Here is a 23,530-nt window from a genome sequence, read left to right as displayed (position 1 = left end):
AGGGCATGTCCTTGTCCCCACCTTCTGTCCTGCAGGTGGAAGAGTTGTGCTTTTGCACCCCATCCTCGCACTGTCCTACAGTATGTTGCCCATGTGGCACGCTGTTCCTCCTGCACTTCTGGAAAGCCTTGTACCAGGCCGGTCACGTCCGCTCTGGTGCACCCATGTCCTTGGGCTTGGGCAAACAGTGCTGGTGGAGAGGCAGGCACGTGCTCTGGGGGCTGCCAACGCAGTGAGTGTCAGGCCAGGAGCAACCAGCTCATCTACCCTGACAGCCGGCGCTGGTGCTGCTGTAAACAAGTGAGCCTGCCAGGCCATGGTCCCTATCCAGGTGGGGGGGAGAGCTGGCCCCGTGCAGCGGAGGACTGTCCGTACCCCACTCCTTGGCCTTGCCCTGTTGGCATTGCGCAGGGGTGCAGGTTTGCCCATGCCTGCTCTGTGCTGAGGACTGGAGTATTGCAGGGAAAGGTTTTTCTGTTAAAGCAAATAAAATCAGACCCTCTGCCCCTTCCGGCCCTCTAAGGCGTAAAAGCATCGGGCTGGTTACTGCTCTGCAGCCCTGAGGGCTGGCACAGAGGAGCGCGAGTGGGAGATCAGTTGCTGAGCAAGTGGCTGCAACTGCCCTGCTAAGAAGCCGCAAGGTGCCAGCCCACCTCCAGCCGTCGCTGCGAGCGGCTCCTGTGCAGGGAGGCTTGTTGTAGAGAGCAGACCAGAGGCTGCAGAGCTGGGCACCCGGTTCCCTGTGCCCAACCAGTGCAATACCTGTGCAGGGACCAGCTGCACCCATCCCTCCCTGCAGCAGTGCCTGGCTCGGGGCTGCCCGCTCTGGCATGGGTCCTTTTTGGCCGTAGCTCTCTGCATGTTTGATAAAGTACCTGACGTGCCCACACCTGGTTTGGGCAAAGGTAGGAGGAATGTGGCGAAGCCACTCTCCTGGCCAGGCCATGTCTGTGCAACGCTGGCATGAGCAGCGCTTCGCAGGCAGCGCAACCACCCCTTTTACCGTGCAGCCCTACCCTGCAGGAGATGATGTCCCGGGGTAGCACTAGAAGCCAGGCAGAACTAAGCACTGCGTGGCTTCACTTAGAGCCGCTCTCTCTGGCACAGCCGGACAGGCACAGCTAACGGCATGAGGTAAGGCATTTATTCTCTGCTGCTCCAGCAGAAGTGGGGTGAGATGCTGAGGGTTAGAAGTCCAGTTTGGAAGTAGCTGCATGACCTTCGATAAGGTGGGTTTGAGGAGGAAAAGATGGAGATGCTGATGGGAACCCAGCCTTCTCCTGCTACCCTGTGTCTTCCCATAGATGATGTGACTTCTCTCCCAGCTTGGGGCTGGCTGGTGAGATAAGAGGTACAGATGCACTCTGCTTGCTCCAGTTCCTCGGACATTTGGCTAGAGTTCGTTCTTGCAGGAACCTGAAATGGTTAAAAAAAAAAAAAAAAACACAGCAAAGTTGTTAGCCTGGGTTCGGGGTGGTAACAGCAGCTGGCTTTGTAACTAATGCAAGGCTCTTGTCCCACCGCTTGGGAGGGTTGGCAAGGGCCAGCACAGCTTCTGTCGTGATTAGGCTGTTTCCAAACAGCTTTTTGCTGTGACCTGTCCACCTGTATCGAGACCAACCCGCTGCTACAGGCTTGTATTGCCCAGCTACAGCCTGTAACAGGCTGCATCCGCAACCTGTACCTTTCAGCGTACGGGCAGGCAAACCCCGTACCCAGACACCTCCAACCACGCCAGCAACACGCACAGAAGAGCAGGGTTCAGCCTGCTGGCCGTAACCACCTCCCCCTCTTCCAGTAGGTGCTAAATAATGTCGTTGCCTCTTTCCCCAGGACAGACGACGTTGGCCTTGCCCTCTGTAACCGTCACCCACATTTGCTGGTTCCCCATCCCACAGCCGCAGGCTGGCTCTGCCCTGCCGCGCTGGGGCGCATCGCTGCTGGCGCTCCGGTGGGCCGCGGTGCTCGCCAGCCCCGGGGGCCTGCGCAAAGTGTCTCACGGGGGTGCTGAGCCAGTAGCAATACCACTGGCTGCCCCGCGACAGGAGGCTGGGACCAGCCTGTCGCAACCGCAGGACGCGGCCGGGCAGCGCTACGGGTCGGTAATTGGAAGCAGGCCCTGCTCGTCTCCAAACCCAGCAGAGCCTCGTCTGGAGCGAACAGGCGCCCGGGGGAGGTTTATGGGCTCTGTACGGCACCGCGCTGAGCCTGCGTCTGCTGAGCTGCCAAATGCAGGCGTGAGTCTGTCCTTCTGCTAACTGGATGCAAGCGTTACAGCCCAGCAGCGACACAGTCTGTGCTGAATGGGGGTAATTCAGACTTAGAAGGGCTAAAATTGTTATGGTTTAAAGAGATTAGACCTTGCGCTTTTGCTGGCAGGTTAAGGAAGATGAAATGTTTTTCCAGTCCTTACACACATCTCCTCTGAGCAGATAATTGCAGGGTGGAGGTTGTACCTTAGCATTCAGTTGGGAAATGCTTTGCAAGGCATTGGGTCTCCCTTCAGTGCTTGGCTTGACAGTGGCCTCCTTGCGGTTTTGTTTTGTGGCTGTGATCACAAACCCATCAGAGCAACTGGCTTTTCTGCTGGGAACCTCGATGGGAGAGAAAGCCCAAGGGGCCGTGCCAGGCCCCTGCTTTGCCCGGAAGCGAAGAGGCCTGGGGGATGTGTGAGCAGAGCAGGGGAGCTCGGCTGCTCCTCCCTCCACATCTCCATGGGATGCCCTGCAAAGCCTAATGCGAGCTGGAGTATGAAAAGCCAGTCTCGTGTCCTCCAGGGACGTTCAAGAACGTGAGAGGGACAAAACCAAGTTTTGCTTGCTGGAGCAGGCTTGGCAGAAGCTAATTTCAGGACTTGGGAGTCATCCCTTGGAATAAATCCATGTTACCGTGTGATGCTGCTCACATTCCCCAATGCTGTCACTAATAATAGATATAGAGCAATGCTAGGAAACTTGCTCTGCTGGGACACTTGGTGGTTTTGATAATTACCCTTTTCTGAAACTTTTTCTTAAGTGCCAATTTGCAGCCACTTAGTCTTCACAAGAGATCCTGATGGTTCCCCTTACACAAAAGCCATTGCCACAAGCAGCACGAGCCCTGAATCATAGTCCCCCCCTTAGCCTTCGCAAGCGATGTGAGCCGGCTGCAATCAGCGCCAGGCTGTTGCTGCACACCAGCTCCTGAGCCAGCCAAACACTGGCTAGTTTCCGGGCATGTTTGACTGGAATCAGTTAATGGGAAAACTAGATTTTTGGCAGCAAAGCTGCATATCAAAGCGCTCATCTGGTTTATGCCCTACCATGAGTCAAACTGCAGTGCTTCAGCAAGAGCTTTGCACAACCCTCCTCATGGACCTGGGTGAATTTAGACCTGCTAAGCGCTAGGCTGCGTTTCCAGCACTGCAGCAGCCTCTCCCGCTCCGCTGTGCTGCGGGGAACCCGCCAGGCAGACCACCACCATGTTCAACCATTTCACACGCGACAGCTCTCACCAAGGTCTCCTGTTCAAAGCTGCTCAGAGCGTCTGCTACTCGAAAAACCCCTCTCCATCGGGCTGCATGGCAAAGGACTAGTCTGTAGACTTCAAAAACAAATGTGCCTAAAAACTTCCCAGGCTCATAAATCTGCCAGCTTCGGCACGCTCCCTAAACTTTCCTGATTGACTTTCTTGGACTGTTAATTTCCTATGAGTTACAGCAGGTTTTTTTGCATTTCATCCTGGATTAAGTTACAATGCTCCAGCAAGGGGACCCAGGCGGTGAGGGTGCGTGCTGCCGGGGGGGGGGGGGGGTGCCGTGCCCTGCCGCGGAGGCGCACACCGGGCTCCCTCTGCCTCTGCCCCGGAGCCACGCTGCCATGCGCCTATCTTTTGGCAGCTACAAGGGCAATCAGATGGTGCAGCCATAGAAACAGCTTTGGAATGAAGCTAATGGGCTGTTTGTGTTCATCTTTTATTAATTACAGGCTGCTCAGTTTGAAGGGAGATATAGATTAATAGTGGCACATGTGTTACTGATCTAGCTGGCCTGCATCTGCTCACCATGGCCAACCTTCCCAGCTCTACGCCGCGAGGCCAAGGGTTAGGCAAATTCTGCATTAGACAAATAGCCCACGAGGGGCCAGAGGAGCAAAGCAACGCCACTGAGGTCTGCGGGTGGGTTCGCGGTGCTTGGCTCTGCCAGGCTGCGTGGGGAGAAGGGGGGATGCATGGAGCATAGTGCTAAAACCCTCCCTTTCCCAGGCACTTACACGTCTCCAGCCGCTCCTCGAGGAAGGAGATCTGCTCGCTCAGGGAGTCGATTCTGTCCAGTTGCTGGAGGGAGTGGGACAGCCGGCTGATGGGGTCTGCGTCCACGTCGTCCGGCGCAGATGGCATGAGGTTATGGAAGGGGGCTAGCACCAACTGGAGCTTCTGCAGGGGGCAAGAGGAGCTGTGAGCACCTCCTCCGCAGCCCAGCAGCCCACCCAGCAGGCCTCAGCGCGTCGCCCGCCGGGGCGCAGCCCGTCCGGGGCAGCGCACTTGCAGGCCAGGCTGCTCGCAGGTGTTTGAGTGCGTTCACAGGGCCGCTGGGCTGGGCAAGCTGCTCCGCAGGCTCTGCCAGCAGCACCACGCACGGCTGGGATCGCTGCTAGCACGAGGCCAACGTGCCGTTAAAAATAGAGCAGGGGCGGAGGGAAACCTGCGGCTGTGCATGGCCCTGGTCGTAGCCACCGTGCACGCTGCCGCGGGCCTGGAGAGCAGCAGTGGGAAGAAAGGCAGTGATGTTTGCTGACGGCTCACCTGCTCCAGCGCTTCCACCCTGTTCTTCAAGTCTTTCATTTCTTCCTTCATTTCACTGGAGGGACCTGAAAAAATGAGCAAGAGCAGGCCAGTTAGTAAAAACCCATTGCCCAAAACGAAGCGGAAGGTGCTGGGGAGTGACCCAGCTCCCCTAACCGTGCTCCCTGCAGGCCTGAGCAGGGCAGCAAGGACGCGTTCCCGCTCCCGGCCCACTGGTGCCAGCCCCTGGAGCATGAATTGGAGCCGCCGCCTGCCGCAAACGCTGGCAGCCAGAGCCGCAGCTCGTGCACACAAGCATCTCCGCCTTGCTGGAGTACCTGGAACAAAGCGCGGGAGTTTTGCAGGCGGTGAAGGGCAACGAGGGATGCTGCTGGCAGCACACGCTTCTGGCAAAGCCCAGCTTTTTGCACCCACGTTGTCAGGCAATTCGTTAGCCCCAGCTCTGTGCCACGGGGAGCACAGAGGACAGAGGCAGGCGCTTCGTGGGGCACGTGCCGGCGGGTGCCCTGTCCTCCCAGGCGCTTCCCGCGTGATGCCGGTGCTGGCCACAGCGCATTATTACTCACGGTACGAGTTTGAAGTGTCACAGCGCGTACCAAAAGTAATAATGGGCCGTCACCAGCGGTGCCCGCTGCTCCTCGTGGCTCCGGATGTGTCCCGCAGGAACGATGACGATGATGGCAAGGACTGCCGGGGCCCCCGTCACCACGGGGCCAGGCCCTGCCACCCTCGCGGAGGGAGCGGTGGCTGGATTTGTGCGCAGGGGAGGCTGCACGGAGGGGGTGGAGAGACTCCTGGGTCACTGGGAACAAAGCCGAGCGGCTCCGGCTGCCGTCCCCTCGCCTGTCTCTTGCTGGTGCTGCTCCAACACCCTGTGGTGCCGAGCAGTCACCCCAGCCCTCACCGAAGGCCCCAGGTGGCCTGGCAGCAGTGGACAGGTTACCTTCCGGGCTGGCGGCGTCCGGCTCTGCTTGGGGGGCCAGCGCCGCGGGCTGGCACGCTTTGGCGTCGGCGGCGAGGCTGAAGCCGGGGCGGCAGGCGCAGCGGTAGCTCCCGGCCGTGTTGACGCAGAGCTGGCTGCAGCCGTGGCTCCGGCGGGCGCACTCATCCACGTCTGCAAGCACAGGCAGCAGTTCAGGGCGGGCAGGGAGGGCGCCGCGGTGCTTACACAGGGCGAGGGGTGCAGAGGGGTCAGCCATGCAACCAGAAAGCCTCTGTCCCCTGCCAGGGCCGTACCCCGACTGCGGCGTGGTCATGCTGGGGAGCACGGAGAGAGCCCAGGCCACGAGCCTCAGCCCTAAGTAGCATTAGTGCAGCTCTGGGAGCTCGGCGATGCTGCCCCGTGGGCAGGGTGCGCGCACGACACCCACCAGCCCTCGGGACGGGCTTGGCTCTAGCACCCGCCGCACCGCTGAGCCGGCCGGCGCGGGATCCACGTGCCCCTCGGCTCTGCGCGTCCCGCGGGAGGAAACCCGGGGTAACCAGGGTGGATCTCGGGCCTCCTTCCCTCCATCCTCTCCCCCCCCCAAATCAGAAGAGTCAGAAGCAAAGTTTGTGGTCAGAAACGTCCAAATTCCGGCTGGGGCAGCCAGCGTCCCCGGAGCGGGTGTTCCCAGGCAGCCCCGCGCCGCGGCTCAGAGCGCTTGGCTCTCATCCTGGATTTACAGCCGGGGTTTTGGGTCCAGCCCAGCCGTGGCGAGGAGCTATCAAGCCTTTCAAGTGTGTATAAAACCCAGTAACCTCTCCTCACACGGGGGAGTTATTAAAGCTGTTCCCACAAAGCAAAATGAGCAGAACCGCTTCCCACGCCCGGGAGAAGCTGTTCTAGGCAGTGGGAAAATCCTTTCCCCTCCCCGTGCTGGAGCCAGAGCTGTCAGCGATGGGCTCGGCCCTGCCTTGCCCGGCGTGGGTCAACGCCACACGCCAGCCTCCGCGTTACGGGTGGAAGGGGTTTGCAGCGTGCCTGCGCGCGGAGCTCTGCGGAGCACTGCTGCCCTCCGCGCTGCCCGACTTCCCTCCGCTCTGGCGACGAGCATCCGGCCTGCTCTCACGCCGGTGATGAACCTGGCGCCTGGAGGCCTCCAAGCTTCCCCTCCGCCCCCAAATATTTTTGGTTCACAGATCTAGTCTCTGCAGTTAACGGGCATCTTAGTTTGCAGCAAGAGTCCACAGAGCCTGGCATGCGGGACATCATTGCAAACACCCGGCTCCTGGGCCGGCCCTGCGAGCTTAACGCCGCTCCGTGCCAGGCCTTTGGCCGGCTGCACAGCCACGGCAGGTCGCACCGTCGGCTCACGCGCCTCGGCATCCCCAGCAGCGTCGGAGAGCAAACGTGACCGGCGGGGCTGCGCTCGAGGGTTGGGAGCAGCCAGAGGGAGCTCCGGGATCCACTAACACCTGAGCATCCCACCCCTTCCGCTGCTCCGAGACTGTCCGGCTGGACCCTTGGGCATCACCGCCCTGGAGCAATATATGGGGGGTGCGGGTGTGGGCCGGGCGGAGAGAAGCGCAGCCGGTACCTGTCTCACAAGCGGCTCCCGTCCACCCCGGCGGGCAGGCGCATCTGCCGGGGAAGGCGCAGCTCCCACCGTTCCGGCACGGCACCCAGCAGAGAGCTGCGAGAGCAGAGACACGAGCACAGCGTCACCGAGGCGGGCGCCGCGGTCCTGAGCTCCCCCCACCCCCCCACCACGGATGGGCGCATACGCACACAGACAAAAACACGTGCTTGCACCAGCCCGCGGCTCGGGATGCTCCGCACCACCCCGGGAGCCGGCGTGACCGAGCTCAGGGAGCGGAGGCGGGTGTCGGGTGGCTGCGCGGCTCCGACAGCCCCGCGGTGCGCAGGCACACAGGTGTGGGACAAGCGAGCTGGGGATTTGCAGCACGGGAAGAGGCCGAGGCATCCGCAGTCGGCCCGGGGCGGCAGAGAAGCACCCCGGCCTGCGCCCCAGGCTGCGGCCTGGCCGGTTCCCGGTCACAGCGGGCTCTGGGAAGCAGTCGATGCCGCACTCCATGCTCAGCCGGGGAGGGATTAGCTGCTGATGTGTTCTGCATTTATTTTGTGTTGTGCATCACAATTTTCTTCTAAAAGCATCTTTCTTCCATTACTGCTGATTTATACGGAAAGAACTTACTCATCTCATTTATCCTCTGGTAACTATAAAGTTAATAAGCTATCCCAAAGGGAAAAGGCATGCGAGGCTGCGGAGAAAGGCTAGAAATTAATCAGAAATTGAACTACATTTGGCTGCGCTATTGAGCGTTGAAAATGTAAATGCTTTCCTACCGGGGGAACCAGACTGCCAGGCAGAGCGCGGATAAATAAGAGTGCTGGCTGCCAGGGCACCATCCAGGGTGGTGCTGGGTCCCCTGCTAAAGCCACACGGCAGCGGGCACCAGCTGGGGTCTTACAGGCCCCCTGGGGACCGATGCTTAAAAAAACCCGAACGAATAGGGTGCGCATTTCTCAGGGAAACCCAGCTGCAGCGCTGGGGGGGGCCGGGGCAGGGGAAGGGCCGAGCGCCGCCGCTGCACGCCGCCCGCGTTACCTTTGTCGCAGCTGCGCGCGCGGCTGCTCGCTCGGCTCCAGCCGGGACAGCACGGGGCCGCGGGCCGGGGCACCTGCCTGTACGCCTGCCGGTAGGCGACCTTGTAGATGGTCCTGCAAGGCAAAGCTGGGGCTGAGCCCGGCGCCTGAGCGCCCGGCGCCTGCCTCGCCTCCCTCCTGGGCGCCGCCTGGCTCGCAGCCCCTCCGGAGCCAGGCTCGGGGCGGCCGGGCAGCGCCGCTCACCTGTAGGTGCTGCAGAGCCGCTGCCCCTGGCACGTGGTGAGGTAGGGCTGGTAGACGGGCTGCACGTGCGACTCCGGGACGGCGGCCGGCCGGCTCCGCGGCTCCGCGGCGCAGACCCGACGCCTGGGAGGAGGGAAGCGGGTCAGAGCCGACAGAACAACCGGCCGCTTCTCCCGCGATTCCCAAGGGGTTACGCGGATCTACCCCTGCCGAGGAGGAGCCCTGACAATCCCTGGCTACGCAGGGCGATTTAAACTGCAGTGGCTAATTGCCCGAGTGACCCAGGAGGTTACTTCGAGCAGCGACACGCGCTGCCGGCCCCGGTAGCTGCACGGCCTTTCCCTTCCCGACCTCTGCTCAGCGGCACGGACAACTCCTCCTCGTACGCTCACCCCTGCGCAGCTCCTCCGGCTCAGAAGAACAGCCAGGGCCCAGTTTTAGGGAGACTTATTCAAAGCAGATCTCCTTCCATTCACCCCCCTCTCCTTCCCCTAAAATCGTTCACCTTTTAGGTAGATTTTTCCCTTCTGAGCCTTTTGCATCCCTGAAACGGATGTCCCTGCGGCCACCAAAAAAGTCGTGAGTTCGCAGGAAGGGTCAGGCCCACAGCAACAAGGCAGAGCCCGGAGCAAAGTTGCCCTCTATTTTCCCTAACATAACTGAGATCCAGTCAAAAACTTTCCCAGGGTTAACAGCCAAAGTGGTCTTGGTTAAAGAATCTTTTTTCAACGTTTTCCAGCCCAAGCCGTTCAGCCCCCACTTAGGAACTTGCCTTTTCATCTCAGCTTCCCAGCCCAATTAAGAAACCAGAATAAAAAGGCTGGGAATTAACATGGACATCAGATGGCTTCCATTAACTCTAGAAAACTCCCCTCAGCCTCATTGATTAATGGTATGGAAGATGCAATTTATAAATGGCAATTGTTTGCTTTGCGAATTCTATAACAAAGTTAGAGCTGCAGAGTATGTATATGAGAGAGCAGCTCAGCCCGTCGGCTTAGCCACGACCAGAATGCAGTAGGTTTAATGCTAAAGGAGAGTGTTTTGCTGTACAAACAGACTGGGTAGAAAATAGGAGCCGAATCGGAGGGGCAGGGGGTGAGCTAGAGCTGCTTTGGGCTGGGGAGGAACTGGGGCACTGAGCTCGGGGCCTCCTGTGACCCAGCAGAGAGCTGAGATGGGGCTAATTCCGACTGGGACCAGGGCGCTGGGTCAGACCCATTTGCAGCAAAGGGCCGGGGAATTGCTGGGGCTGCCACCCCCAGGCTTGTGTCCCCACGGCAGCCCCGGGAGCACAGGGCACGGCAGGGACAACCCAGCGATGCCCGCATCCCCCGGAGCCAGGAGACCCCCCCCTCCTCCGAGGGACCGTTTGCAAGTCGCACGGTTTTGTGCAGGGATGTGCTTGAAAGGGACAATAATAACTCGCGAACGAACACCTCGAGGCCTGTTTAGCTTCTGACTCGCCCGGACACGAAGCTCAGAGCGTCCGTGCGTCCCCTGCACGGAGCTGAGCTGCTCCGAAAGGTTTTCTCGTTTCAGCGACGCCAGCAACGGCCCTGCGGCGCCTTTCCCACCTCACCGCCAGCGGGCTGGCGCGCAGCCGGCCGCCTGAGCTCGGCTCGCCGTGGGGCCGGGAAGGAGCAAGCCTTGCCGCGACTTGCGGACGGGCTCAGCGCGGGCCCGTGGCAAGACCTCGGAGACGCAGCCGGAAAGGCGCCTTACCCCGCCTGGGCAAAACCGTGGGTGCCGGTCACGCCGAGGATGAAGACAAGCCCTGCGAGGAGGCAGCCGGTTCGGTGCATCTCCCGGCCTCTCCCGAGCGGTTCTCCGTGCTGGGCGCTGGGCTGCGCGGCACCCACGAGCGTCGCTCTCCGATGGGAAGCGCCGGCTCCTACTGCATGTCTCGCTCGTCAGCGGGGGACCCTGGAACCGAAAGAACGACGGTGTGAGCGTGCAGCGTCCGTCTCCCACCGCTGACGCCTGAGTCAATGAACGGCCGGGTTTGCTCTAAGGGAACAGACATTTCCACGCGAGGCATCAGCAAAAGCCAAAGCCCGGGGGACGAGGGGAGCGCGAGGGAGGCGGCCATCGCCGAGGCCCCGACGCGAAGCCCTCGCGAGGCAGGCCCTCCTCCCGGCACACGCCGGCTCTGCTCCCCTCGGCGAGCGGTGCGGCGGGGACCGACCCTGGAGGAAGGCCTGGTGCCACGCGCGGGGCGCTCCCGCCGTCCCGGGGCTGCGCAGCGGCGTCTCCGGCTGCGCGGAAGGAACCTGCCTCATTAGGGAATGTGCAGCCAGCTCCAGGCAGCAAGGCCCGAACAATGGCCTGGGATTTCTTAATCCATACAGCATTGTAAAGCTGCGTTTTCCCACCACACAACATACTGAAATCTGATCTTCTTTTCTTTAAAATACAAGGGTTCTTGCCAGAAAAAAATTGCTTTAAAGGCCATATGCACAGACTGCAGAGTAAGTACTAACTAACTAACTGAGTTGGAACTAAAGAGGCTTTGATTTTCTAGCAGAGGACAAATATGAAACAAGGCTGAAGAAGGTCAATAACAATATCTAATTTAAACAACATCTAATTTAAACAAAACAGTTGGCCTCCGGATGGCAGCAGTTAAAGGAGGAAGAAATAAAGAAACCCACCTTAAATATATGACAATCAAAAAAAGAATCAGTCTTTCTGATTAGGCCTTGAGAAAAGCATTGCTTCGCTGGGATGCAGGCAATAAGAAGCATCCCTCTGAAACTGGAAATACAGTGAGCTATCTAAATGATAAAAAAAAAAACAAAACAGGGGACATGGGGTGGGAATGGACCCAACGCTCCTTCGGGACAATTCCTAACTCAGCCAAGGTGTTGGGTTAACTGGCGTAACCGTCTCTGTGCGGAGGAGGAAGCGGCGGCACAGAGGGACGCAGGCCCCCAAGGGCCTCTCGCAGCCGTGCCTGGGCTCCGCGGGATCTGCCGGCCCCGCGGCAGACGAAGCACCTGGTTAGCACCGCATCCGCCCAGCAAGGCGCTCAACCTCTAGGCAGGTTTCGAGATTCGCTGGCGCCAGCCGATGCTAACTCACGGCACGGCACGGCACGCAAGCTGGCAGCCCTGCGGCACAAGCCCCGAGCCTGCGGCTGCAGCGACGGCAGCCGCGGACCCACGCGAGTGCTCCCGTGCCACGCGAAGGCTAACGCCTTCCTGACCCCTGAGAGCAAACGTTGTGCCTATTTCCCCGTGCATGTTTGCGTGCAATGATACTGCAGGGAAAAGGGCTACCGAGACCAAGGGCTGGCTAGCGGCCTGGTGCCCTGCTCGCGGAGCGGGCTGCCCGGGGACTCATCGCAGTCAGTAAGCAGCACACACGGCTCTGCCTGGCTGCACAGCGAGAAGGCTGCGTCTCTGTTAAGCGTAATCAGGGCCTCACGCTGCCCCTGAATTCAGTGGTGCTGCAGAAGCCGATGATCCGGCTCGGGAAGCACAGCAAGGGATGGCAATGCAGCCGCCCTGTTCCCACAGCTCTGCTCGCTGTTCCGCTGGATCCACGCTCCAGCAGGGAGCCGCACGGGCCGCGGCCCCTCTTCACTTCTGTACCAGCCCAGTTTGAGGATGTAAAGAGGGCTCCAGTGATATAAAACCTCTAGGCGCCCATTCTCCCCCCTTTTCTCCAAACACAGCAATACATTTCATCTTCTAATGATTAATAGGTGATATTTCCACCATCAGGAAATCAAATCTTGGTTGATCTGTAGGAAGGTTTTTAAAAAAAATAATGAAAAAGTCTTCTCTCTCCCCAGTTCTTCTGGAGACACCCCAGGGATGCTAGCATACAGTCCGGGATGGACCAACTCCCTACTGCTCCGTCCGCTTTCCCCAGGGCTATAATAGGACACGTATTTTCCTTACGATCCCAGATCTCCATACTAGTGGTACTTCTTCAGAAGCCTGTAGTAAGTCAAACTCTGCCACCGTCCTCCCACAAAGCTCCTGCAACTGCCACGGGAGCTCTCCCTGCAGGGAAGGTAAGAAATGCAGGGCATAAGCCTAAAAAATAGATATTTTGTTTTCTTCTCTTTGAAACTGAGCAGTATTGACTACCTCAAGTGGTCAGAGTGTCCCTCTGGGTCTCAAAATTATGGTTAATACCAGAAAAAGTTTCAAAAGTGAAAAAAAAATGATAGACTATACTTGTGTTTTTAATGAGTTTATGAAAATCATCATCTTTAAAGCTGCAGAAGATCCTCCAACCTGTTGCCACTGCCTCTTGAATACTCTTTTCTAAAGCATCTAATTTAAGAAAAATCTTTTCATGCTTAAAAAAAAAGAATAGCAGGTTTTGCACTGTCTCTAGTTTCTCAAACAACGAGGTGAAGCCCGGTGGTCTGGTGATGTGAAGCTCTGTAGGTGCATCTAAGCTTCTGCTGTTTTAGGGGGCAGCAAAGTCCCCTTGCCGGCCACGTGCTCCTGCGATTTCCAGCAGGTCCCTCTCCCTGCCAGCCCAAAACGTTCCTGCAGGGCTTCTAAGACTGCCCTTGCCTAACCTGCAGCAGGAAGCAACGGGAAAATACAGGCAGCACTGTGGGTGAGCAGTGCTTTTCCCAGCTCTGCCCACAAAACTGAAGCTAAAACTCCACGTGATGCCAGTGGTGGGAACTGGGGTCTATTTCCAAAGTGCAGCAGAGTCCAGTCCTTCCAGAGGATGCAATTACCCTCACGCTAACACGACAGCGCTTCTCCGAGCAGCATGGCCTGGTTCTGCACGTGAAACCACTGCTCTGAACCTCGTACTGGACCTGTTCCTGTGCCCGTAGTGCCAGACCCTCCGGGAGAGGGTCCCTCCAGCACCGGCAGGAGGCAGAGGGATTTTCCTCTGCCTGTTCTCCGCACAGGCTGGGCTGCACTGTGGAGCACAGGCGCAGGGATGCGGGCACCAAGCAGCACCATGCTCCGTGGGCAGAGAAGCCGGCACTGCGGGGCAGGGCCGTGGCACCGCGGAGCAGGGCACGCGGCTGTGGCGCCATGGAGGAGGGCACAGGGACGCGGGGAGCTCGGAGCGGGGTGCAGAGCCGCAGGCACTGTGAAGCAGGGCAAAGGCACTGCAGACCAGGGTGCAGGGCACTGCGAAGCAGGGCGCAGGGACACGCAGACAGCAGAGCGGGGTGCAGGGCACCGCAGATCAGTGTGCAGGGCGCAGGGCACTGCAGACTGAGGTGCAGGGACACGGGCACGGCGGAGCAGGGCGCAGGGCAGTGCAGATCAGGGTGCAGGGACATGGGGACGGCGGAGCAGGGCGCAGGGCACTGCAGATCAGGGTGCAGGGACATGGGGACGGCGGAGCAGGGCGCAGGGCACCGCAGATCAGGGTGCAGGGACATGGGGACGGCGGAGCAGGGCGCAGGGCACCGCAGATCAGGGTGCAGGGACATGGGGACGGCGGAGCAGGGCGCAGGGCACCGCAGATCAGGGTGCAGGGACATGGGGACGGCGGAGCAGGGCGCAGGGCACTGCAGATCAGGGTGCAGGGACATGGGCACGGCGGAGCAGAGCGCAGGGCACTGCAGATCAGGGTGCAGGGACATGGGGACGGCGGAGCAGGGTGCAGGGACATGGGCACGGCGGAGCAGGGCGCAGGGCAGTGCAGATCAGGGTGCAGGGACATGGGGACGGCGGAGCAGGGCGCAGGGCAGTGCAGATCAGGGTGCAGGGACATGGGGACGGCGGAGCAGGGCGCAGGGCACCGCAGATCAGGGTGCAGGGACATGGGGACGGCGGAGCAGGGCGCAGGGCACCGCAGATCAGGGTGCAGGGACATGGGGACGGCGGAGCAGGGTGCAGGGACATGGGGACGGCGGAGCAGGGCGCAGGGCACTGCAGATCAGGGTGCAGGGACATGGGCACGGCGGAGCAGGGTGCAGGGACATGGGGACGGCGGAGCAGGGTGCAGGGCACTGCAGATCAGGGTGCAGGGACATGGGCACGGCGGAGCAGGGCACAGGGCACCGCAGATCAGGGTGCAGGGACACGGGCACGGCGGAGCGGGACGCAGGGCACCGCAGATCAGGGTGCAAGGACACGGGCACGGCGGAGCGGGGCGCGGGGATGCCGGTCCCGGCGCGCAGCAGGCCGGAGCGCGGCTGCCCGGGGCTCTGCGCCCACCTGCGGCACGAGGAGCCCTGGCAGCGGCGCGGCCGGGGCCGCCGCGGGGGGGGGGGGGGGGGTCCCGGGGGCGCCGCCTGCCCCTGCCCGCCGGGACCGTCCCGTCCCGTCCCGTCCCGTCCCGTCCCGCCCCCCCTCGCCCGGCGGCGGCGGCGCCGACTCGCCGCTACTCACCGGAGCCCGTGGCGGAGCCGCCGAGTCGCCGCCGAGCCGCGGCCCCCCGCGCGTTTCCTCCCGCGGCCCGGGCCGGTCCCTCCGCCCCGGCCCAATGAGCTCCCGGCGGCGGCGGCGGCGGAGCGGAGCCTCCCGGCCGGGGGGAAGCGCCGGGGGCCGGGGGCGCCGCCGCCTCCCCCGCCCTGCCCGCGCCCCCGGCCGCCTCCGGGGCGACGCGGGGACAGGGCAGAGCCCGGCCCGGGGGGGACGCGGGGACAGGGCAGAGCTCGGCACGGGGGGGACGCGGGGACAGGGCAGAGCCTGGCCGGGGGGGACGCGGGGACAGGGCAGAGCCCGGCCCGGGGGGGACGCGGGGACAGGGCAGAGCCCGGCCCGGGGGGGACGCGGGGACAGGGCAGAGCTCGGCCCGGGGGGACGTGGGGACAGGACAGAGCTCGGCACGGGGGGACGTGGGGACAGGGCAGAGCCTGGCCAGGGGGACGCGGGGACAGGGCAGAGCCTGGCCTGGGGGGACGCAGGGACAGGGCAGAGCCCGGCCCGGGGGGACACGGCTCAGCCTGGCTGAGGGGACACAGGGGACAGGGCTCAGCCCAGCCCGGGGGGGACACGGGGGACAGGGAATGTCCCCCCAGAGGAACCTGGCCCTGGGCGAGGGGGACATGCAGAGATAGGGCAGGTGCCCCTAGAGGAGCCTGGCACTTGGAGGGGGACATGCGGAGACAGGGCAGATGCCCCTCTGCACAGCCCGGCCCTGCTGGAAGGGGAGGGGGGAAGGTGTGACATACTGCTGTCGTGCCCCATGTGTTGTCACCACCCCCCTGCTGAGGCCAGGGGAGACCCTGACCCCAGGGTTCCCCGGCACGATTGCCTTCGTCTTTATTTCGAGGCTTACCTGCAGGCTCTCCGTGCGGCGGGCTGAGACCCCCAGCACCGCCAGCCCCTGTCTCTGCATGTGCCACCCCAGGAGGACACGCGGTCCCCAACCCCCCCAGAGCGTCCCAGCTGGGTGGGCAGGAGAGGAAGCTCCTAGCGTAGCCCCCAGCCCCTCGCCCAAGGGGTTCACAGACACACAGGCCCTGGCGCTGCCACGAAATCACCCATCGCCAGTGCAGGACCAGGGCAAATTTATTTCTCTCTGCTAAAAAATACCATGGCTGGTTGTGCACTCTCTAAGAGAGTCAATAATCACGAGAGGAGACATTGCCCTTCCCCGGACACCCAATACACCGACGCTGGGCCGTAGGCTCCCACTGTGCCCCTTTAATCCTCCTGAACTCATTACGACAGCAAAGTGCTCCAGAACCAGGTAATGAACCGCCAGGACAGGGAGGCTGATTTTGAGCGAGCGCTAAAGGATGCTTAGAAGATTCCTTGGACGTTCCCCACAGCGCCTCGAGGACTGGGGTGGAGGACCAAATGGGAGAGAGACCCAAATGCAACGTGCAAATCCACTCGGAGCCCAGCTCCGCCGACTCGCCAACACCTGCCCCGGGACAGATCAGGCAGGATGATCCCCCCACCGCCTGCAGACTTCTCACATTAAACGCCCAGTTATTTATCAAAGAGAATTGTGCAGTTCGATTTGTGCCAAACTGCCACTTGTTTTGTCTACATTTTTCCTGGGAAATTAGAGCACAGAGGCCTATTGTTTTTCAAATGACTTAGGCGCCTGCCCATGCGCAGAACCAGCCTTAAAGATAGCAGGGGCCTGATGCATAAATGAATGGCAGGATACACCCCCACGGGAACCTTTGTTCCCATTAAGCTTTGCAATTTTTTGAAAGCATGTAGTCATTTAAGGGAAATATTTACCAGCTGAACAAAAATGGCTCCAAAAAGGCAACTGAGATCACTGGCCTGTCCCCTGTATTTCCTCACGGATATGCTGAGGCTGCTGGTGGCACTGGAGCTGTCTCGGGACGTGCTGGCCCTCCAGGCAAGCGGATGCATGCTAGGTCTGCTGGTGTGGGTGCCTTCAGGTGGACCCGTGTAAAAGGAGCATAAACTCCTTTGGTCAAATCCTCCCTGGGAAAGGGAGCAGAGCAGAGGGGAATCAGCTCCAGGACGTGCTGGTGAAGATGGAGCTTCCTCACCAGGGGAAGACGGAGCGGGCGGGAGAAAGGAGCCCGCGCAGCAGCAACAGAAAGGCTTGTTGATGCTGGTGGAAGCGCAGCTCCCCGTTACAGAGCATCTTACATCACACCAGCAGGAAACAGAATGGTTTGCTCATTCTGTCTGGATCCAGCCAGCCTCTGGGGAATGATTTCAGCTCCCTTAATCTCATAAGCACAAAGCACAGGCAACTTTTCCCAAGAGTCTTGAAGGGACGGTAATTATTTTATTATGTAGAGAGTGTTTTTTCTGGTGCATGGGGGAGATGTACAGAGCCTGATACTCAACTTAGCTAATAGTTGCAAAGGTACTTGCCGGTGGAAAGCTTCCCCATCTGACCATACTGAAAGCATAGGATCTAATTTCACGGCCGAGACACACTCACCTTCTCCGTGGTGCTCTGTCATTTGTCCTGAGCAGGGATCCTTTCCTTAAGGAGCATTTTGGTTTCTTACTGTCAGAAGAAAAAAAAACCCTGCTGTTACACTCCCTTCTTCCTCCAGGCAGATGTTAGCGATCCAGCCTTTGCCCATGATGGACCTGATGTGGGATTCCCTGGATGCTCCCCACAGCTCCCTGCGGAGAGGGATGGAGGGCGAATGCAGGACCTGGGCCAAGCAGGGTGCCTGGGCCCGGTACCAGCGCCGAGCTCGCCCCGCAGAGGCATGGGCACAGCGATGCTAGCAGCAGGGCACGGGCCCATTTCTTCTCTCCCGTGCAGTGTGGATCTGCAGAGCGGGTGTTTTAGGAGCATCCCGTGGGTCCTGATTCTCCCCTCACTCGCACAAGCTTGCAGTGCTGTACCATCCGCTGCACCCCAGCAAATCTATACTACTATCTTCACTAGTTGCACACACTCATTCAAGGATAAAGATCACCAGCTCCCCAGGCATGAATTCTTGCCTGAATCCCCAGGATCCCCATCGTAAATGCGACGGTGAGAAAGGGGATGGATTCATTCACACCCAGTTTTCCTCACGGCACTCAGCTTTCAGCTTCTTGCTAGATAACAACGCACCGTGCAGGACTAAACACACCGTTGTTCAAGGTCTCCGTTAGGCCTTCTCAGCCATTCCATAATTATTCCATAAGTGCATTGCAGCATTTTAAAATTCTGCAATTATTTTAATTGCAAAATGTTTGCTTTTCAGCTCCATTTACTGGGTCAAATCTTTGCTCAAGCAAATGCCCATGTTATCTACTTGAGAACTGCATATAGCCCATTAAAAGAGCATTTAATCCTCAGTTTGCAGAGAGGATTCAGTGTTTTATATGCTAATATTAATTTTGTTAGGAGGAATTCCCCCAGGACATAGCCTGGCAAAGTTCCCTTGAAATCAGTGGAGTTAGGCCAGCTCAGAGCGGGGGGATCAGTTTTGTTGGCTCTGTTAATACAGGTGTGATAACTTTCTGACAATGGTGCAAAGGGATTTTGGCTCCTGATTTCAAGCCTATCTGGACTTGAAGTCCTCCCTGGACTGATGTTTTACATGTTTCCTCCAAAGCTTTCTCCCTTGCACATTAGAAGTTTACTCCCACGACATCTAATATTAATGCTTGTCTCGAGGCCAAGAAAGAAATGCTGCTGCCCAACCTCCCTCTTAGATTTAACGATGTTTAAATCTCCTCGTGAAGGAGAGGCTGTTTTACCGCCAGTGTGAATTATGAGATACACCGCGTGCCGGCCCTGACCAGGTCCGAGACTGAACGCCAGCCAGCCAGGCTGCGAGGGTGCCGCTTTCGCCCCCCCACCCTCTCCTAGACGCCTCCCGCAGCCCTCCTAAGCGCACGGCACCAGATCCTGCTTTGCCCTGAGGCATCCGCAGTGGACTGAGGACCGAAGGGGCCCGCTGGCCTTCAGCCCCCAGCCGATTCCCGATGCGGTAGGTGGGCTTGGCGCGTGTTTGGGGCCAGTGGGGGGTAACCCTTACCCAGAAGAGAGCTCTGGCTCTGTAATCACGAAAAAGAAATGATTAACAGAGGAGACTTGATAGGAGGGCAGCACTAAGGTCCCACACCAGGAAACCTCTCTTAGAGAGGAGGGCTTGCACCCCGTTTGCAGGATGTGCCCGAGTACGCGAGTGCTTCCCCCAGTTGGGGCCAGACGTGCTGTAGCGACAGATGGAGATGGATGGACGGGGAGACAGAGACAGTAGAGTGACACACACACAGATGCAAAACTTTCCAACTGCTACAAAACATGCCTGACCCCGTACCTGCTGTGCACAATGGTCTCTCGCTGGCCTCCGCAGGGGTCTTGCATAGAACTGGAAGTACTCGCTAAAGCAACGGGGATTTTTGGTGCTTTTGAAAATAGGGAGCATCGGCTTTTCCTGCTTTAAGACAAACTCTTCTGCTCAGACTTTTCATAAGGCTGTTTGTAAACTCTACCCTGAAGTTTAGACTTCAGAGCAGCCCCTGTTCTGCAGAGCTCTGTAAGGGAAAAGACCTCCCACTATTCTATTATGTCCCATATTGTTCTCCGTTGCGTCAGCTGCAGGCCAGCTATCTCAGTGAAAATCTAGAGGAGTCCATTGATGTCAGGGGGATCAAAGCAGGTCAAACCAGGAGAAGTACTTGGCCCATAGCACTTAGTCTGTCGTCACCAATTGCCCAGTGCTATGCATATTATGACCCAGATCTGATTCCCACAAAGCAAATTTTTTGCCTGAGTAAGGACTTCACAAGCATTAAGGCTCTCCGGACTGGTATGTTATAACCCCAGGCTATCATAAAGACGTACAGCAGCCTAGCTTTAGTCGTGCAAAAACAAATGTATGAACAGGGCAACATCCTGTGCTGTTAGGCAGGTTTATTCTCCCTTATTACTGCTACTCACAGATGAGTTCTTATTTACATTTAGAGGATGCAGTAATTACTGCCATGTAAAAACTGGGAAATGACTCATCTCATCCAAGAATATACTGAATTTCACTGTTTTCTGTGAAATTTCCCTGGCAAAAAGTGGCATTAGTCAGTGGAGAATGATCCCCCACCCTGCTTTTCCCTCTGCATTTTTACAGTGAATCACTCCCCAAGGAGTGCACGGAAAGTGCAGTGGGAATAAATGCAAGCTGCATGCGTAGCTCTGACATTCCCCTAATCGTGCCCATACCAGCGAGCAGCCACTTTCAGAAGAGACCATTTAACAAGATCATTTTGCTCTGATTATATTTCTGTACCAGGAGAAAGTCTCCAGCTCCAGAAGTCTGAGTTCCTCTCTGCAGCCGCCTCCCAGGGAGCAGCCAGGAATCCAAGCATTTGCTTTGAGAGAAGGGGATGGCGAATTAAATAACATTTTTGACCATCCTCTTCTGCTTGCAGAGACCCACTTTTCAATCTCCTTTTCCTTGTCCTTCTCTGCCTGCCTTGAAAGCTCAAGTTAAATCTTCCCTCGCCATGCCCTTCAGCTGCCATGACTGTGAGTCAGGTTCGTTTACTCTAATTTGTTGCAGTTGGTAAATCTGTCTCCCCAGAGCCAGCCCCAGCTGCAGCAGCAGACAACGGGAAACGGCTCAAACGAGCACACTCCCCAAATTCCATTTTTCTTCCTATCTGTAGGGAGACTTGTGCGGAGGTGATAGCTTAGCACTAAAGACGGGAACTAATTCAATCCCCAGCATTAATCACTGGATCACAGGGAATAACATTTAGGAGCTGAAGAAGCCCATGTCAGGGCAGATTCGGTGTTTTCTGTGCCCACCCCTAACCCCACTTTTATCCAGAGGAGGGATGGAGTTATTGAGGACTCTCTGGCTCCAGCTAGTGTATCTGGGCTTCTGTCTCCCACAACTTCCCAGACAGCAGCAAAAGCTTGCCAGTCCACTTTTAAATTAATTTTATCACTTACAAAGCCTTGTTATTTCTTCTTATATTTGATTCTTTGCACAGTGAATTGATTCCATGACTGTTAGACCTTAGGAAAAAATCATGCCTGGTCATTTCTGTCAAGAGCTATTCACTGGCATGGTCCCGCTCCGTATTCCCTCCAGCGTGGACAGCCGATGCCTGCGTATCCCTGCTGCTCCTACCCACAGCCAAATGCCCCAGGAGAAGTCACCGCAAGCTTCCTGCCTGCACCGTGTAATGCAGCAGGTTAGGACAGCAGGACCCCCCGCTGAAAACGAAAAGTTTGCCAATTACCCAGCTCCACGCTCATAAATCTGAGAGGCTTTGCTGAGCTCCTGGCATGCAAACGTCGGCAGCTAGCCAGGGCGAGCCTCGAGTCTGCCTAGCAGGAGGATCGGGCCCTGCCCCGAGTGTTGCTTCGCTCTGCATCTTGCCCGTTTTCAGCGGGGGGTCGAGCTCTGCCAGGACGTTATCTGAAATAAGCAGCAGGGCATCACCGCTCCGGGCCACAGCACAGAGAAGAGCAAGCAGAAGAGTGACGGACAACCTGCCACGATGTTAGGGGTGTTGGAGAGAGAGAAACAGGTGAAAGAAGAGAGCGAATTATGGAAACGCAGGAGATTTGTTAGGGATGTTCCAGCTATCTCATAGGAATTTGTGCGTGCGCACGCGTGCCGCGGCTGCCTGCCGCATGCACGGGAGATAAGAGACACCTTCTGTCCGCCTGCCGGGACTCTGCCGTCCAGGGAAAACAGCCCTGGCGCCGGCGAGGAATGCTAGGGCAGGAGTAGCACGGGGTGACCTCCGCTCAGCGCCGGAGACGTCGCTGCAGAGCGGCACCGGCGCAGCCGAGAGCAGAGCCGGCCTCACGCGGACACGGCACGCGCCGCCGAGAGATGCCCTAAGACCCCATGACAGATAACCGGTTATTGAGGTTGTTTATCGGACCAGCTCTGAATGCTCCTGGCTTTGTGCTCAGCCGCGCCAAGCTCCCCGGGCGCCGCCGGGTTTCAGCCCCGGAGGACGGACCGCGGCCTCCCCCCCCGGCCAGGCACCGCTGCCCACCCCGTGCCCGCCCCGGCACCAGCCGCGGCTCCCGCCGTACCTGCAGCGCCCCGGCTGCCGCTCGCAGGGCCGGGGGCAGCCCGCCGCCGCCACCGCCACCTCTCCGCCCGCACGGCCCCTCGCCGCCGCTGCCGCCGCCATCGCCACCGCTGCCATCGAACGGCCGGCCGGCGGGCCGCGCGCAGGCAGGAGGTCGGTCCCCGCCGAGGTGGAAGGGCGGCTTTTTATGCTTTTCTTCCTGTATAAATCAGGACGGGGATGGACAATCCCAGACAGGACTTCCTGTGTGTGCGGCGCACTGATAACGGCCGCCGCGGGCAGAACAAACACCGCGGCCCGCTCGCCCCGCCGAGGGGGAGAGGGGCCGCCACGGGGCGGCCACCGCCTCCCCCCCAACACCTCCCGCCCCAAACCCCCCGGCACGGCCCCCCCCCCCCACCCCCCTCCCCAGGGGGCCCCCACCGGCGAGGAGGGAGCCGCACGCCCCCATGGCGGGGGCGAGGCGCTGACCGCCCTGCCCCGCGCCTCGCGCCGGGCCTAAGATGGCCGCTCTCCCCCACCCTCCCGCCTCGGCCCCGCTCGCAGGCCCCGGGGGCAGGTTTCGGCACCCCCCCACACCCCAGGGTTGGGTCACAGCTGCGGCGGGGGTGCGTTTTGGAGCACCCCCCCCCCCACACACACACACACACACACCCCGTGGAGAGGCGCCGGCCTGGCGGGGCCTCCCTCACCGCCCCCCGCGGCGAGGCGCCGGCGGCCATTTCCTCACACAGCGGCCGCGGCCCCATCCTGGGTATTTTACCACCCCGCGGCCTCGGGGCTCGGCAGGGGGAGGCAGCAGGTGACCCCTGAGCACCGGCCGCCCGCTTGACCCACAGCGCTGTGGGGGGGGACGGGCCTGTCCGAGGGGGCTCCGCTTTTTGCTGGAAAGCTCCCAGCAACGTGGCCGCTCCAGAGGCGGTCAGCAGGGAAGGGTGCAGGAAGAAACATCGCCCCAGTTCCCTAAATCCCGAGGGCATTGCAGCTCCACGCTGGTGGCGACCGCGCGTTAAACACGTGCCTATAATGCGACCTCGGCGCGGGGCGGCTGAAGGAGGGAGAGCCGCCGGAGAGCCGTCCCAGGCCGGCCGCCGGGCGCCTCGGCGGCGCAGGGCGCCTGTGCGCACGCTTGCTGCGAGCGGAGGATCGCTCCCACCCTTATTCAGCAAAATATCAGCCCGGGCGAGCCCGCTGGGACCTGCAAAATATTCCCCTGTTTGTTTATGTAAATGCACGGCTAAAGAAGGACCCTGCTTGTTTTCCTTGGCAGAAGGGTGTTTAAAGGCTGCTTTCTGCTGCCCGTCGCGCTTTTCAAGAATAAGTGGGTTTATGCTACATGTCGTTTGCCATTAGTGTTACCAGCTGAGGGGCTATGGGAAATACGTGCATGCAAAGGAGTCGCTTCTGGGCACACGCGTGGGTGCGCGTGCAGTTGCGCATGTTACACTGTGTGTGTGTTGCTCAATTCCTCACGGTACAGAGTCTCCGCAAAAGCTCCCAGGACCCTCAGGCTCCTCTCCATCTCCTCCAAACCGAAGCCCGCCTGAGCTTTGGGGGA

General features: G+C 59.5%; 1 protein-coding gene across 4 annotated transcripts; it reads right to left on the bottom strand.

The window, feature by feature from the left end:
* Positions 1 to 1,127: 1,127 nt before the first annotated feature.
* Positions 1,128 to 21,987, bottom strand: EGFL7 (EGF like domain multiple 7). 4 transcript variants are annotated; one of them, XM_067309152.1, is made up of 10 exons: positions 21,974 to 21,987; positions 17,405 to 17,473; positions 10,301 to 10,501; positions 8,576 to 8,698; positions 8,334 to 8,446; positions 7,302 to 7,397; positions 5,726 to 5,896; positions 4,783 to 4,847; positions 4,251 to 4,413; positions 1,128 to 1,416 (listed from the first exon to the last, which is right to left on the bottom strand). In XM_067309152.1, the coding sequence occupies exons 3-10, from the start codon at positions 10,378 to 10,380 to the stop codon at positions 1,394 to 1,396; spliced, it is 834 nt and encodes a 277-aa protein (XP_067165253.1). In that variant the 5' UTR covers positions 10,381 to 10,501; positions 17,405 to 17,473; positions 21,974 to 21,987; the 3' UTR covers positions 1,128 to 1,393. The 4 variants fall into 4 exon arrangements, with proteins under 4 accessions (XP_067165253.1, XP_067165254.1, XP_067165255.1 ...); XM_067309153.1 differs by lacking the exon at positions 21,974 to 21,987 and adding an exon at positions 16,720 to 16,932 and having other exon boundaries at positions 17,405 to 17,476; XM_067309154.1 differs by lacking the exons at positions 17,405 to 17,473; positions 21,974 to 21,987 and adding an exon at positions 14,908 to 14,993.
* Positions 21,988 to 23,530: the final 1,543 nt, after the last annotated feature.

The sequence above is a fragment of the Apteryx mantelli genome, chromosome 21 (assembly GCF_036417845.1).
Source record: "Apteryx mantelli isolate bAptMan1 chromosome 21, bAptMan1.hap1, whole genome shotgun sequence".
In the NCBI taxonomy this organism is placed as follows: Eukaryota; Metazoa; Chordata; class Aves; order Apterygiformes; family Apterygidae; genus Apteryx; species Apteryx mantelli.
This window is presented reverse-complemented; position numbering and strand designations above follow the sequence as displayed.

Bases quoted from the DNA above. Each gene is read 5' to 3' on its own strand.
- EGFL7 (XM_067309152.1), bottom strand. From the start codon at position 10,380: ATGCACCGAACCGGCTGCCTCCTCGCAGGGCTTGTCTTCATCCTCGGC. The intron at 8,447-8,575 runs GTGAGCGGCGCT...TTTGCCTTGCAG, and splicing joins CGGCTCTGCAGCACCTACAG to GACCATCTACAAGGTCGCCT. The intron at 4,414-4,782 runs GTGAGCCGTCAG...TGCCCCCTGCAG, and splicing joins GGGTGGAAGCGCTGGAGCAG to AAGCTCCAGTTGGTGCTAGC.